The sequence below is a fragment of the Manduca sexta genome, chromosome 20 (assembly GCF_014839805.1).
Source record: "Manduca sexta isolate Smith_Timp_Sample1 chromosome 20, JHU_Msex_v1.0, whole genome shotgun sequence".
NCBI lineage: Eukaryota > Metazoa > Arthropoda > Insecta > Lepidoptera > Sphingidae > Manduca > Manduca sexta.
This window is the reverse complement of record NC_051134.1, coordinates 13399596-13417117: the sequence shown is the minus strand read 5'-3', so window position 1 is coordinate 13417117 and position 17522 is coordinate 13399596. Positions and strand designations below refer to the sequence as shown.

The 17522-nt window shown below is 35.9% G+C and overlaps 2 protein-coding genes across 3 annotated transcripts in view; both read right to left on the bottom strand.

Annotated features, from left to right (window-relative positions):
• Nucleotides 1–16923, bottom strand: part of LOC115446890 (odorant receptor 4) — a 29470-nt gene extending 12547 nt beyond the window's left edge. The window contains exons 1-6 of the mRNA XM_037440587.1: nucleotides 16698–16923; nucleotides 16244–16492; nucleotides 15704–15972; nucleotides 13181–13382; nucleotides 12460–12559; nucleotides 7564–7668 (exon numbers count right to left, since the gene is read on the bottom strand). Of these exons, the coding sequence (XP_037296484.1) occupies nucleotides 7564–7668; nucleotides 12460–12559; nucleotides 13181–13382; nucleotides 15704–15972; nucleotides 16244–16492; nucleotides 16698–16849 (1077 nt within the window). The 5' untranslated portion in view covers nucleotides 16850–16923. The remainder of the gene's footprint in view (nucleotides 1–7563; nucleotides 7669–12459; nucleotides 12560–13180; nucleotides 13383–15703; nucleotides 15973–16243; nucleotides 16493–16697) is intronic.
• LOC115456418 overlaps nucleotides 1–17522 on the bottom strand; it is a 344631-nt gene that overhangs the window by 121933 nt on the left and 205176 nt on the right. The gene's annotated exons all lie outside the window — the stretch shown is intronic.

Here is a 17522-nt window from a genome sequence, read left to right as displayed (position 1 = left end):
ACGTCGTCACGATATTGGATTTGTGTACGATATGATTACAGTTTCTGTTATCAGGATATCACCGCGATTCCTTTTACATAAAAATACTCTAAGGTCAATTACCTACCTAAATGGTTTGTCCGTAACTCGTCATACCAAGAATGCTATTTTTGTTCATGTGTACCCAGAATAACATTATATTTTAGTAGATGAGATAACTATGATGATGGACCATATTTTTAGGTTTATTTATGTTGTATACTTTTTATTAATTTGTTCTAATTTTGGTGAGAATTCTTTCATGAACTGGGCGGTTGCAACTAAATAATTACTTATCGGGTTTCCTAATTTTTATTCTAAATTGATGACGTGGAAGTAGAAAACTGTTCCTTGGCAGTACTATCCTCATTTTTATTTAAATAAATCTTTTATTCTGTATAACTAATTTTCTATTTTGATCTATAAGTAATTATACACTTTTTCTTCGAGAGTATTTCTCTATCTTAGATATTTTCGTTTTTTTTTTCATATACAAAACCATCTCGTAAGGTCCCACACCACTTTATTCGCTGTGTTGCCATCTAAAAGAGTAATTTGTATATTTTAGCGAGATTATCAGCCAAGATTTTAGAAAGAATAATTATTGTGATAAATAAATTCTAAATAATTTCGGTAACAATTACAATGCTAGCGTAACAAAAATTCCACAAGTAATAAAAGTTGTAAGAAGATAAGTAATATTGTCCTTACTTAACCTATACTCGATTTCGTTTTCTCGTTCACTATTTTTCAGTATATAAATTTTCTCTACAAATCGTCCGTACACTTCAGTTTCACAATCCGCGCATCTCTGCGGTGGCGCCCATCATGACTTGTAAATCCGCAATGTGCTAAAGCCCTGGTTTCATAGAATAGCGGTGCCGAAATATGACGGACGTAATATTTGGACGCAAAAAGACGGCCATTTTTACGGTGACGAGACGTGGAAAGTTCCATCACCGTTACGGCCACCAAGTCGTATTTGATACAGGGGAAAAAAGGACGACTTTGATATAGCATTAATAATTTACTTAGAGTATGAGCTCAAGGCCGTAGTTAGACTAGAATTTAAGCTAGGGCAGCAGTGGTTACAGCTAAGGCGGAAGTAAAAATGTTACTAGATCTGATCTAGTCAATCGATTTTTGGCTTTCTTGACTTGTAAACGTGACTGCATTAGGTTAATACTTGCGTAATTGTTGGGGTAATATACAGAGTGTAACAACATTCCTTTAAATCTCGAAAGAGAGTTCTCTTACTGTGGGACCAACTTCCAAATCGTGAAATAAAAAACCCGCTGGTCCATATATTTTGATTGAGTAATTATGTATAATTTTGTTTACTATGACATTCGCGTCATCATTTAAACGACTGCCTGGATGCTCATCCATTGTAATTAAATGAATGCCTTCTGGAGAAGGAGCTACGATTTGTGAATGAGCACTAGTAGATTAGTACTCGCACGCATCTCCCACTCATGGGTATGCACTATGTATGGAATCTATTAAAATTTCATCGTCCTTGCTGCTCCAGTTGGAGTTGGAACTCATTTCGTTCATCGTCCGGTACAAACAATACAATGGCTTCACCGCTATCGAGAAAAACGTTCAAGAACAATTCGACACCGACAAGACGGTCGTCATGCAAATGGCGGTACCGCTTTTTGACGTTACGGTGTTAAATACCGCTCTCTACGAAACCATGATATTTTGTTTATATAAACAACCTTCTAGTGACGTCATTCACCGCTGTATTACTGCCGCTTAAGCTCTGGTTTCCTAGAATAACGGTGCCGAAATATGACGGACGCAATATTTGGATGCAAAAAGACGGCCGTTTTTACGGTGACAAGACGTGGAAAGTTCCAACACCGTTACGGCCACCAATACGTATCTGATACAGGGGAAAAAAGGACGACTTTGATATAGCATTAATAATTTACTTAGAGTATGAGCTATCATCCGAAGAGGAATATAGTCGTATGGAGAAAGATGATTTAATCAAAGCTGTTACAGGAGGTGTATTTGAGATTTTAGTACGCTGCCGTCTACAAAGCAATGATGAGAAATTCAGACAATACTTTCGCCTAACACCAGTATTATTAGATTACGTAATTAACCACATAAAAGATGATTTGAGTTACAAACCATACAAGAATGGCTTCACCGCTATCGAGAAAAACGTTCAAGAACTATTCGTCACCGACAAGACGGTCGTCATGCAAATGGCGGTACCGCTTTTTGACGTTACGGTGTTAAATACCGCTCTCTAGGAAACCATGATATTTGATTTTATATAAACGACGTTCTAGTGACGTCATTCACCGCTGTATTACTGCCGCTTTATGACGGTACCGCTGTTCTAGGAAACCAGAGCTTTAATGACGGTACCGCTGTTCTAGGAAACCAGAGCTTAAGCCTACAAGCTTTAGTAGTATTGTAAACCTAACTTACTTGTTAAATTGGATCCTTGTAAATAGTGTAAAGGTCTCGACCATAAAAACTGAATACCGTGCAAAGCGCAGTAAACACTACCATTTTAAAAATATCGCCCACTAAACGGTGTAAACTGAAATAATCAAATTTTACGAGCAGCAACAATGTAGTAATCAGCACTGGATATGGAATTACTGATAATGTAAATTATAGGTTTAATTTTTTATAGAGAATGAATTGTCGTAAGCATAACAAAAAATATTAACAGTATTTTTGTTACTTACAGAAAAATAAAAAATAGGTAAATTTAAAAAATCCTCTTTTTGTTATTATTAATCGTACAGTTACTTGAAATAACCATTCGACGTGTTTTAATTTTCTAATTCCAATGCAATGACTAAATATAACGAGGACAGGCCGAAATATCTTTTCATAGGTTAGTAACTGTTTTTACCGAAAATTAGTAAATATCTTTGTATATTTACTTTTTGGATGTGTTTTTATCTATTAAAATTATATGTGGATCTAGTTTGTTAAGCTTTGGACCCTTTTAGGCGTGATTTATATCCATTAAAATCATTATGTTTGTTTACACACGAGCTTAGGGATGGGTGGATTTGTTTAGAAATTTGTAATATCGATATTTTAACAGACGCCCGTTTATCAGTTACGGTTTTTATCTTTGAAAGAATGTTAGAGCACTCATCAATATTGTATTATCCAGAACGACAAACTAAGTGAAATTAGAATATTTTTTTAGATTACCAAAAAATTTAAAAACCAGGGCAAAATGGATTGAGAATATAAGGCGACATGATTGGAATCCTACACCAAATACATATATTCGTTCTTTACATTTTGATGAGAAATGCATAAACCACACGTTTAATTAACGCGAGTACAAGATAACTGTTTTCCAACAATATTCCCAGTAAGTAAAATAGTAACGATTATTATACTTACTTCACCTAATAGTAATATTACTTTATTATATTTCTATGAATAAAATTAGAATTGTTATTGCATAACCAATGAAACATAAAAGAAACAACATAAAGATCTTTACGCTCATTGATTTTAGTTTGCTGAGACCTCAGAACAAGAACAAGCATAGAAGGAATCTAAATTACCCTCATATATTTATCCAATTTTTTTCAAATAGGCCATAACCGTTGAAAAGAACGAGACAAATATTATGTTGCTAAGGTCGGCTTGCGTACACTATAAAATAATCAAATGGTTACCTTTGGTCTCAGAACAAGAACAAGCATAGAAGGAATCTAAATTACCCTCATATACTTGTCCTTTTTTTCAAATAGGCCAAAACCGTTGAAAAGAACGAGACAAATATTATGTTGCTAAGGTTGGCTTGCGTACACTTTAAAATTATCAAATGGTTACCTTTGGTCCTCTTTATGATGCCGAATTATAAAGCAAATAAAATGTCAAATGTTCCAACTTGCCAACCTCAAAACAATGTCACAAACGCGCCCACACAATTTAGTTACGTTATACTTCAGCGCGTGCTTTTCAAAAGTGGCTGCATGTTTTGTAATATTTTTGTTGTTAATTCTAATAAATACACAGTGCTGTTTAAGTATAATATAGCCCTACGAACAAGCAATGGCCTGCGTTATTATGGGGTGTAAATCTCATTCTTGTCGTAAAGAAAATGAAACTGAAATCACCAGCTTCCATCGGTGAGTAAACAAAAAACCTAATATATTTGCTTAAACCCTGTACATAAGTGCAAAATGTATTATTAATTAATCTTTATTATGCTGTAGTCATATTATAATCTGCTGTTGGCCATTTGATACAGTAATTATTAAGTATTTTTCATTTTTATCAATTTACGTAGTCGTGTTCAATAGTGTTGTTCTGCATATCCTGTCGATAACATAGATGTTAGTATATTGTAGTTGACTATTTTGCATAAATTGCGTTTTACTTTCAATATACGGTGGTGAAGTGGTAAAAGCCACTTGGAAACCGTGCGCGAAGGCTGGGAGTTGAGGAAACTATCTGATTTTCATAGTGTGTTTCATTGCAGATTCCCCACAGATGATGCTATGAGGGCAAAAATGGATCGTTGCCATAGCTCGTCCCAATTGGCATTGAAAAAACAGCACTGTGTTTGCTCTATGCATTTCGACAAAGTTTTATTAACTTTGAAATAAGTTATCAAACATATGTGACATGAATGATACCGCTGTGTTTTAATTTTATTGTCCCATTTTAGTAGCTTCTGTCAAATCACACCTCTTGGGTATCTTTTAATCCCTAAGAAAGTCAGAAAAGAACAGAAGGCGTACTGGCTTTCTCCTAAACGAAATTCCGGCCGATTTTTTGTTTGTTACTTACAGCGGTTTCCATTCCTTCCGAAATTTCTAAGATTTTCTTAATTTAATAATCTAAATGCTAAACCATTTTTGTGTGAAAGACATTTCGGAAGGCATGGAAACTGCTGTAAATAGCAAATGAAAATTGGATAAAATTCAGCTCGAAGAGAGCCGGTAGTTCTATAGTTTATTGTAATTTAACAGCTTCTTAACGAGTGATTTTATATACCCAGACCTCATTTGGTACTTGAATACCAAAATAGGGTTTTGATATCTTTTTTTTAACCTTTATCTAAAATAGCATTTTGCAACGGTTTGTAGTTGACTGACCGAAAAGTGTTTATTTTAGCAGGTCTGTGAATTTACCATAGCCGATAGAGAAAGCACCTATCGATATCGATAAAATGTCAGAAGAGATCGCAACACAATTAAATTTCTTGCTGTCAAAGACAGAGTACACTCAAATGTCATAATGTTACTTCTATGCTTGTCATTGTTCTGAGCCTTTGGTCCTCTTTACGATGCCGAATTAAAAAGCAAATAAAATGTCAAATGTTCCAACTTGCCAATCTCAAAACAATGTCACAAACGCGGCCACAGAATTTAGTTACGTTATACTTCAGCGCGTGCTTTTCAAAATTCGCTACATGTTGTGTAATATTTTTGTTGTTAATTTAATAAATACACAGTGCTGTTTAAGTAAAATATAGCCCTACGAGCAAGCAATGGCCTGCGTTATTGTGGGATGTAAATTTTATTCTTCTCGTAAAGAAAATGAAACTGACATCATCAGCTTCCATCGGTGAGTAAACAAAAAACCTAATATATTTGCATAAACCCTGTACATAAGTGCAAAAAGTGTTATTAATTATACTGTATTATGCTGTAGTCATATTATAATCTGCAGTTGGCCATTCGATACAGTAATTATTAAGTATTTTTCATTTTTACCAATTACGTAGTCGTGTTCAAAAGTGTTGTGCTGCATATTCTGTCGATAACATAGATGTTAGTATATTGTAGTTTACTATTTTGCATAAATTGCCTTTTACTTTCAATATACGGTGGTGTAGTGGTAAAAGCCACTTGGAAAGGCGCGAAAGCTGGGGTGGAGGAAACTATCTGATTTTCACAGTGTGTTTCATTGCAGATTCCCCACAGATGATGCTATGAGGCAAAAATAGATCGTTGCCATAGCTCGTCCCAATTGGCATTAGAAAAAACAGCACCGTGTTTGTTCTAAGCATTTCGTCAAAGTTTTATTAACATTAAAATAAGTTAACAAACATATGTGACACGAATGATACCGCTTTGTTTTAATTTTAATGTTCCATTTTAGTAGTTTCTGTCAAATCACACCTCTTGTGTATCTTTTAATCTCTCAGAAAGTCAGAAAAGAACAGAAGGCGTACTGGCTTTCTCCTAGACGAAATTCCGGCCGATTTCTTGTTTGTTACTTACAGCGGTTTCCATTCCTTCCTAAATATCTAATATTTTCTTAATTTAATAATCTAAATGCTAAACCATTTTTGTGTGAATGTCATTCCGGAAGGCATGGAAACTGCTGTAAATAGCAAATGAAAATTGGACAAAATATAGTTCGAAGAAAGCCGGTACTTAGTTCTATAGAACTAAGTACAGGTGTTAAATTACAATAAACTATAGTTTATTGTAATTTAACAGCTTCTTAACGTGTGTTTTTATAAACCCAGACCTCATTTGGTACTTGAATACCAAATCAGGGTTTTGATATCTTTTTTTAACCTTTATCTAAAATAGCAATTTGCAACGGTTTGTAGTTGACTGGCCGAAAAGTGTTTATTATAGCAGGTCTGTGAATTTACCATAGCCGATAGACGACGCATCTATCGATATCGATAAGATGTCAGAAGGGTTCGCAACATAATTAAATTTCTTGCTGTCTAAGACAGAGTACGCTCAAATGTCATAGAGTTACTTCTATGCTTATCATTGTTCTGAGGCTGAGACATAGTTTTGTTTCTCGATCAAAGAGCATGGTTATAGGCTCCGTTTTCCACACTTAGCCCGTAAAAAAGTCGGGCCATTGTGCGTGATCAAAGAGCATAATAAGTAATTATAAAATAATACCAATCATATAATTACTGGCTACGCTATTTTATTCCATTTATCATGTATTAAATAAATATCTTAATTTGTAACTTAATTTTTTAGCAAGGGATAGTGCAACATACAAATATACAAAATGAATCAAACACAACTGCATGTTTGTCACAACAAGTAAGTTCTTTAAAATTGTTACTTAAAAATCAGTTTCAGTTTGTTTGTTTGTTTATATTACGGTAGACCCTAACCCCTTTTATATTTGATCTTTTTTTTGGGCTTGTTTATCTCTCTTTTAATTCTTCGATGTCGATACAAATTTTCGGTACTAGCATATCACTATTGTAAGGGGCGGAGTCGGCGCCATTTTATGCATTCAAAGTGCCGCATGTCACGTGACCATATCGGTCATTCTCTATATTCTTTTATCATTGTTCCAATGATGCAATAAAAAAATACTGTACATGTCACTTACTACGTGTTTGCTTTCCAGCGTCGATATAAATAGGCTAGGGGACTTAATACGGTAGTAATTTTCTTCCAATTGAACATAGGGTGCTGTATAGATAAACAAGCTATGTGCATCAATCTAATTCTGTAAGTAGTTTAGAGTGAGAGTGATTGATAAATAAAAGAAAAAAATTAAGTTGGCTACCCTATGGCATCCTTGTACATATTATCTACTTACCTTATTTCTTAACAGAGTTCCAAGGTAACACGGGACCCATACTTGCATGCACCCACAAACGCCCAACATTATGAATAAAAAGTCAATAACTCCGTTATCCAGGCTCTAAAAAATACAAATCCGCTGGGTATATAACTGAATTATAAAATTATAGCATATAGTCGGGGTAGGTCACTTTCAATAAGAGTCCATTTATTGCAGCGTAAACTTTAATGCACTTAACAATTAACTTAGCATAGGTACACTCGCGCGCCGTGGTCTACGTGACTATCCGCGTGAGCGCGCAGGCACACCTGGTCGGGAAGATGTCCCGTGCAGCGCCTGGATACACCATGTTTTGGATACTCGCCGTTACGAGGTGTATCGTGCAGGCAACGCGACGTACCGCGACCTATACGGACGGGGAGTCTGCTACTGGTCACCACTATAAGCACCGTAAAGGTCAGTCAGTATCAGCATGCTAAATTTTAGAAATCCTATGCTTAATATTGTTACGTGCTAAGGTTCTCAATAGACAATGACAATACCGATTGGGCTTTAAATAACACAACACTTTATTTACTACTAAAACACTGAATAAACACACTTACACCAACACAGCAGCACGTGAATTAACATTGCAACACAGCACGAAATCACTTAATTTCACTTAATCACAAATACTGCGTTACACTCAATTCACTGTATTCGCTTCGATATCGCTCGTAGTTATCGCTCTTTTTTTTCTTTTTTCATTACGGACATACGTTTGTTAGCCTGACAGGGCCAGCTTATATAAACACACCGGTCTTGCGGGTGAGTGCTTTAGGCACTGCGAGCCCTTAAGTGACCATGCTGAGGGCGATCCTTTAAAGGGTCACGGCCTCGGCTCAGGATGGCCACTGAGAGATGTTGGAGACATCAACGATTATGGGTAACACGAGAGGTGTGCAAGCGACCTAACTTAATTAATCAGAAGGCCGGGAGAACGGGGGGCGCGGCGGGGTCCTCAGCGGCGAGGACGGAGCTGCGGTCGTGTTGAGTATTTGAGCTGCTCGTGCTTGAGGCGGATTGCCAGAGTTATATCGTCCTCTGGGTCGGTTTGAACGGAACGCGGCCTTCTCCATTTCGCGCGGTCTTAAGGAGTGTATTTCGAATTGAGCCTAATTAGCGGGTTCGGATGATTGACCGCCTTATCGAAGTAGCGTCTGCTGGACATGTGCATAAAGTGCCTGATGGTGGGCATATCGGTGTCCACGTGGAGGTTGCGGTTGCGAACGTACCACGAGGCACCGAGTGCTCGTCGGAGGAATTTGTTTTGCAACACCTGCAGACGCTAAGTCGAGCAGGCGGTATATGCGCGAACGCGGGTGACGCGTACGTCATGATCGGCCTAATGCACGTAGTGAAGATCCGGATCTTGTTGCGGATTGACATCGTACTATGTTTATTTACGACCCGTCGAAGCGCGCCGTGCACTTCGCGAAATTTCCGTTCGCGGCGTGTGAGTCCGGCGGAGGGGTCGGTGTACTCGGTGTCTGAAACTGGTCTCTGTTCGAGAAGAGCTCCTGCATAAGCTGTCGATTCGCTTCTGCTTGACTGCGCGTGATGCCGGCGACAAGCGCTTGCAGCATACTCTCAGTAATTGTCATTACCGGTTCATTACTTTGCTGCTCATCATCTGTGTCAACTGCTGGGGAGTCGTCCTGTTTCCCGTGTCGTTTAGGCGGCATAATATCTGTTGCCGGGGCTCGCCTGACGACGAAACTTGAAGTCGAAAAATGGACTCGCCCGAATTTACAAAATGGTTGTGCCCGCAAGTTGGGCGTCACTGTAATGCTGAAATGCTTCATGTTGGGTGTTGGGATGTCAATTAGAACACGGGGTTCGGAACACAACCATATATTAAAGAAAAAAATTAACATAAAACGGGCTATTACGATTAAATTATCCATACGACATAAGCGCGCGCGCGTGTCCCGTTCTCGAATGTCGTCGCCGGACGCTAGCGGGCGGAGTGCGGTGACGGAGGGGACGGTACGGGAACGAGGCATAGTGCATACGCTCGGTTCGGACAGTGCTATAAGCCGGGTTTAGATGTACGTAACTTACGTTCGCGTTACAATATTTATTTTCTTCTAACAAACATTTTGTGTCTGAAATCAAATCTTTCAGATCTAAGTACTTCAAATATTTAACCATCTAAATACTAATATGTGAAATCACATACTAATAATATACTTACGTAAAGGTAAACATTAACTGATCACAAAGTAGTTAGTTATTTCCATTATAATACACTTTTATTTGTAGTTTCTAAAGAAACAAAGCGCTGGTAACTAAATATCACAGAACTATCAAAAAATGAATATGACAATTTACAAACACCGCAACTTAGTAACATAATACATTATGACGTTTGAAGGACAAAGAAACAAAAGTACAAAGTCGGTTAACGTGAAGCCGAACTAGCTCGGGTTACCTTTGCCCATATCTTCCGCGTGATTTCGACAAACACTGGAATAGAAAGTCATAGAAAGTGCTGCCATCTATATTAAAAAACATACTACGACATTAAGCCGCTTGACAGCGGGTTACCTTGCGCCCGTGGCGTCACAATTTCACTTTGGTAACGAAATTTCTGGGGAACTAAATACAAGGTGCGCCACCTAATGTTATTTAAAATAAGTAATCGATATCGATTCAATTTAATAAACAACGGGCTAATGGCCGATAGATGTCATTATTAAGTTATCATTAATTAATAATTTAAGCTATTATAATTATTGTCCATTGTCTGATATGTTTTAAATTTAAATTTACCTATTAAATATATTGTTTAGTATCACCGAAAACCTAAAAGGGAAGCCGGTGGGAATCGGCTTGTATGGACGCTTCGCCACTGTAGAGCACCGCTTTGGGTATCCGAATCAATCCCATGTGTTCCGTGATTTTTCATAGTTTTCGCGTTATGAATATTTTTCTGAATTTTTGAGAATTAAATGTTTTCTTTTTAAAAAAGTAGAAGACTTATTCAAGATTTTTTGATTGCAATAAAATTTTCATTAGTTGTATTTTTTTGCTAAAAACAATTATCTTCGTAACTTTAATGAAAATTATGAATTTATGTTGGAGTAACGTGAAAAACTGACGTTCTATGAATTATAACTTAAATTTTCTTCTTTAAATTAAAAAAACTAAACAGGTAACTTCGTGGTTCTAAGGCAGGTCAAAAACTTCACCAGAGTCTCAACTTACATATTCATTAAAAAAACATAGTCCTTCATGGGGGCTATTTTGGCTAAAATCAGCCTTAAAAGACAGCAAGGTGGAACATTTTTAAAATTTGCCATTAAGTAGATTACATTTTTTTTTTGACTTCTCATCACTCCTAAGGTTAATTAGTTCGTAAACAAACCGAAAATTACTGCAAGAAAACTATAAGTTAAACATTTGGCATATTCTTATTTCTGCGTTCAAGTAATTTTGCATGATTCGTTCTCGTGGTTTAAAGTTTGTAAACGCGGGTGTAATTCTTTTACCTTCGATTACAATGGGCCGAGGGGATAAGATACCGCATTATTGGATTCAGTTGGTAATCAATCACCTAGCTTCGCACATTTGCATAAAATTTCAATAATATTTTCTCCTTTCTTTTCAGGGATCTCTACAATTTTCACATTAGATCGCCTAGCCCACTGATCTTTGCTATCAAGTTCATTTTGAAACCTTTGTATTTTGACATGTAGACTCTCAATATCTTTAGAGAGTTCTTGAATAATATTCGACTTTTTCGCTAAGTCATCTATTTTAGGAATGAGATTGTCGTAGGTATCGCCATAGAATTTAACACTCTCTCGAAGTGTGGCAACTACACTCTTCAGTTCTTGTAATGTCGAATATCGAATCAGCAATAGCTTCACGAACTTCTGACCTGCAATTTGTGTTCTGTATCGTCATCTTTATGGCTTGACGTAGACGATTATTAGTGCTATCTGATGAATCAGCAACCAAACGAGATTTGGTGAAGCAACGCACGGAGGCGTCATCGCTATTATCTCTTGGTAGTGCATGAAAACAATCCGGACATACCCATTTAGATTTTAAATCTGCATCGGGCAACCAATCTTTTTTATTGGGAAAAACGCAGCCAACATGGAAATTTAGCTTACAAGAAGCACATAATATAAGTAAAAGTCTTTTACTGTCGCGTGTATTGTACGACTTGTGGCAACAAGTGTATTCCATTATAGAGAGCTTTTTGTCTTTTAGCGATGTAACGTCACCATCGCACGTGCACGACTTCGTCACGCTTTGAGATAAAACAAAAAATGAAGAGCCATTATGCAACGATAACCTTAGTTTAACTTTTGATATGACGACAAAATACATTAAATCATATAGGCGAAATAAATACAAATTACTGTATCGCTTATGCTATAACAATAAACGACGATTTTTAATTATTAACACAATGTCTCGAAATCTGTAATTTGTCTGAGGTGCTCGACAGAACTTATGATTTTTTTAATGAATTCTTTAGTAATTATCATCAAAAATTTGCCTACTTATTTGTTACTAGGAACGCCTATTGGAACTGGCCGAAACCTGAGGTCCAAGCTAAGAAAATAGGCTAAGCAGTGAGCGGTGCGGCAAACGGCATTGCGTGGTCGCACTACTCACTGTAAGGCACCTTTTCTATTTCCCGTATATTTATCGCTGCTGACACAAAACCTCTCGTGATGTTGCTCCGGATGCGCCATTGTGCTTGGTCCAAACGACGGCGTTATACAAATATACGCAGGTACTTTACACGATGATTAGGAACTCACCTAAAGTTCAATTTAGATCATTGCTTAGCAGATTATGTTAAACACTTTACATCGAAAAAAAAAGGAAAAATAATAGGACACTTACCTCTGCAATTTGATATCCAATGAGGCACATCATAATTGAACTTAATAATATTTGAAAAGTTAGAGATACTTTGTAGACTTTTGACATAGTATTAATTGTTCTGAAACAATGAATAAGAACCTACATTAATTATAATTATTAATTTATGTTTGAATATATAATATTATGCAATTAGAAAGCGACGATAGCCTAGTTGGTTGTGGAACGGACTGCCGAGACGAATGTCCGCAGGTTCAAATAACAAGGGCACACAACTCTGAATTTTTTTAAAAATGTGAATTATTGCTTGCTAAAACATCGTGAGGAAGCCTGCATACCTAAGAAATTCTATATTAGGAATTTTCGAGGATGTGTGGAGTCTACCAACCCGCACTAGGCCAGCGTGATGGACTAGGGCCTATTCCCTCTCAGTAGTAGAGGAGGCCCGTGCCCAACAGTGGGACAGTATATAATACAGGGCTGATATTATTATTATGCAATGGTGTTTATACTTTTTTCAGTTGTCTTACTGTAAGCTTAACATATGTCATAATTTCTTGTTAGATATTCAAAACCCTTAGAAAAGTGTTGACTTCGTTCTAATAACGCGTCTAAAGCTAGTACGATAAAGTTCACAGACTCAGTTAGATGTTTCCTCTTGGGAAATCCACCTTTTTTGTTTCACTGAACATAGCAAACCTGTTCTTCCGTTTTCCGTTTAGAGGTCATTATGTTTGCTTACTTGATAACTGAATTATGCCAAGTGACAATCCTCTTGATGCGTGCATTTAAAATCAGCTGCACCTCTCGTCTCCGAGGGTGCTTCGATGGTAAAGCAGCTACCGATTCGTCTAAGCCATCAAAAATTGCTTCAAAATCTAATATCATCATGTCGAGTATGAAATAGTGGTGTAGCAGTAAGTGAAATAATATATAGATGTACACTAAAAATAATACAAAACGTTAAAATATATATCAACGGAACTGTTAGTTTTTACGTACATAGGTCCATCACGCACCTTTGAAGAGTTAAAAAATAAGTGTATAAGTAATTTTTACTTTTAGGCCCGCAATGATGTTACTTGTTACGTAATAAGTAATAGATAAATACATTTTCAAAGATGTATGTATGTTATTAAATATGTCTGAAGTAACGTTACTGGTGGAATTTGAAACTGAAGTATATAATAGTACGAGTCTATTGAATTTAAAGGATAGTCATGCTTATAATCAAAACCACTTTATGAGTACGCAATCCGACAATCGATTACGTACTACACGTCTAACGCCCGAAATTAATAACCAATCTTAATCCAATGTATGCTATCTAAGATTGATAATTCATTCGTTTTTATGGATAAAGCATGCCAATAACCAATCCATTGATTGAGTAAGCTATCTCTAACAATAATCGATCTTTGAGAGGACGGATTGCAGATCATAGATTACACTCTGTTTGAAAATGACAGTTTACGCTTGCCAATATTCTATCTACCCGTTTTGACATTTGATTTGACTGTTGTAAACAATCGCATTTTCCAATCGGACCAATTCCTCAGTTTACTCCATATGTTTTGAATATCGCTTACACTGATTTTAAGGGAAACGAAAAGGCAATGGAAATATCCATATTCTCTAGTGACAGTGACGACAATGATTTGGAGGGACTAGCAATACTGATAGTGAAACAGAAAGTTGCGCTTCATCACGGGAAATGAATAGAGTTAACTACATGCAGATCCTGGATGAGTTTGATTTCACGTTTAGATTAGGCTTTCGAAATCTGCTTGCCAATCATTGTTAGTTAAACTGATGCCGTATATCCGTGTTACTTCTATGTACAAGGTAAATAATTTTTATTACATTATTTACAAAACAATATTGTACCTACCGAACTATTAGATAGGTACTAACAAGGGGCAATTGCATCGTTTTTTTTCAGGATCTACGGTGTTTCTCCATTCCATCAACTTTTGCTGAGGCATAGGAAATAATTATATTATGTTTTTCAGGACATTTGGTACATGGAAGCGTCGCTTCCCTGTGATTGCATTGACATTGCGTTTATCTTTACCTAAAGTTCAAGCAATAATAATTGCAACTGCAGTTTTGCACAATATTTGTCGGAATCACAGGTTAGAGGAAATTCCAACCGAAGTGGAGTTATCAACTGCTGATATTATTAATTATGAGAACAATATAGCGAATCAAGATGTTGGAGGAAGAACAGCATTAATAAATAACTTCTTTACTTAGTAAAATAAAATACCTTTGTAATCACTGCTATTTAGTTTTATTGATTATCTACATTTGTAATTCAAAGTAACAATTATTACAAATTAACATAGTTTTATTAGTTAAAAGTTAATATCATAGAAATCATAGAAACAGGCAACATTTCCATACATTAGCTATTCTATAATTATATAAAGCCGAAGAGTATGTTTGTTTATTTGTTTGTGTGAACGCGCTGATCTCAGGAACTTCCGGTTCGAATTGAAAAATTATTTTAGTGTTGGATAGCCCATTTATCGAGGATGGCTATTATAGGGTATATATCATCACACCATGACCAATGGGACCAAAAACGGGTAAAATTGATTACTTTTGAGAGCTTCCGTTTCGTGCGCTGCGTAAACGGTTAAAGTTATGCAACAATTATGTATAACGGAATTGTAATTTGTTCCATAACACTGGATAATGTGTACAGAGTCCAATTATTATATGGCACCGAGTTTACTGCGTACTTCATACTAAAAACTAAATCCTTTAAAGATTTATTAATATATTATGAACAATGTTATTAAACTTCAGTGTCAAAATATGTTAGCAACCACATTACTCACGTTCCATTTCAACTCATTAAATAGTTTGTACCTTAAATATGACATGTACTAATTATTAATTATTTCTTTTGAGGGCTAAAATGCATAAAATATTTTTTTTTATTACTCCGTCTTATTTTTAGCAATTGGGCAAAATTTTAAAACGAATAGTTGGTATGGAAAATACAAAAAGTATTTTTTTACGAATGGAATATTTTGCATGAAATGGAATGGTCAGGAGGGAACGCATCTGGAAAGGATTGCCGGCGATCTATCGTTGAAGGTAAGCAAGCATAGGCGAGTTAAGATATTGGCATGCCGGTAGGAAAGCAATCGAAAGATAGTCGGCAATCTAAGATACGTTTCAGTCTTGGATAGCAGATACATTATTAATTTCGGGCGTAAAAGACAATAAAATATAAACTGTGTCCGTTACTTACCGCCAAAAGTTTGCACTATTATCACGCAGTAATTCATTTCAAAGAAAAGAAATAATTCGTAGTTCGGCGTCCTATAAGGATCGTCGTTGGGTAACCACATAACAAAAGCTAGAGGTCTGATTGTGTTCTCAGTATGAGTCACGAATAAAGTTTGATAAACCAAAGCCATAACTGGGAACAACATGAACATTGTTCCTGTAGAAATGGAGAGAACATGCCAAGCATAACATAGCTTCCATATCAGAAGTTGACCCTTCAGAAAGGGCGTTCTGAAACAATAGTAATATAATTAGGTCTTACTGTTTACTGATATAAAAGTTTGTGAAGATGTTTGGATGTTTATAAGCTAATCGTGCGTAAACCGTTTGGCAGAATTTATTCCAGAGAAATCAATGGTATTAGTGCAACTGTTATTCAGAGTAAATATTTTCACACTGCGAAGAGGAGCAGCGAGGCTGTATAAGTATTTATATCTGTAACAGTAGCTTCTTAAAAATTTGAATAATTAAGTATGAATAGGGCAAAAAAATTCCAGCTTACCGATGTCTTGGTCCCAAGCTGCAAACAAATTTAAATTCTTCATTCATATCATTTAAGAGTTGTATGATCTTATCCTTGTGGTAAAATAAGCATGAGTATATTAGTGGCGTGGAGGTGAGTATAATAAAATAAAGGAAACTTTCTATGGCAAATGAATAGTCTTTTATAGTGAGGCCCCTGTGGACGAACATGCCTTCGAAAACCATACCTAATATAGTTAGCAGGTTGAAATATGTTGGTAGTATAAACCTGTAGAAGAAAAATTGAGGGCTTAACTAGATATATTAACGGAGTCAGGAATATAAACTTTATATTTTAAATATTATGAATTGAGCACATTGAATAGTTTATTTCAACATCTAACAAAAGGTTCTTATACTTAATAATTATCTATGAGTTAGTAGAACATATTATATGTATTTAATATATAGTACTAATAAGTACGAAAAATGACCTGAGCTTTGAATTTTGTTTATTGAAGAAAATTCCCTTAAGAGCAAACAAAATGCGAAGCTGCGGATGAAAATTATAAAGGCAAATGTCAGGTCGATCGAAATCGAATGACTTTTTCAAAACGATTCCCTTTATTCTCTCGATCCAACCCATCTTCACAAACAGAATATTATAACTTAGAACTAATTTATTGAGACGTACGCATCCACAACTTTCCTCCGCACACTGCGCCGTTTTATAGTTAGCGTAATTGTAACTAGCAATTACCAATGAAGCTATTTCATCATTGTGCTTAATAAGGGTTTGCGCACAATAATTAGAATTTGTGTCGTCGAAGTATTTTTGTGGTTCCGTAGATCAAAGATTAAACGTATTTTAATGGACAAAATAAACTTACTCTTTGGTATAGATTGTTTTGAACATCTAATCAGCTATTTGTAATAAACAATCCCAATCTCAACTTTCAATCCGGTTCCGAGAATGAACCAATCAAAATAACTCATTTGTAAGAATGTTAAAGAAAACTTTGCTCTGATTGGTCCAAATTTGAGATAGATCGAAAAAAGCGATTGGAATCGTTTATTGAAAATGGCGGTAAACACACATTTATATGCGGGAATGTTGTTCATGTCGGAGTATATTTGAAGTAAATTTTTCGGTTTGGAGGCAATGATTCTTTAAATTTTCTTGGAAGGTTTATATTAAATCCCTACTTAAATTCTTATAAAAACATGCGGCGACCCTAAGTATTATTAGGAAGGGGTAAGTGAGATTTGTACGATTACTTACAATTTAATAAATTTCTCTAATTGGTTTTGCCGTGGCG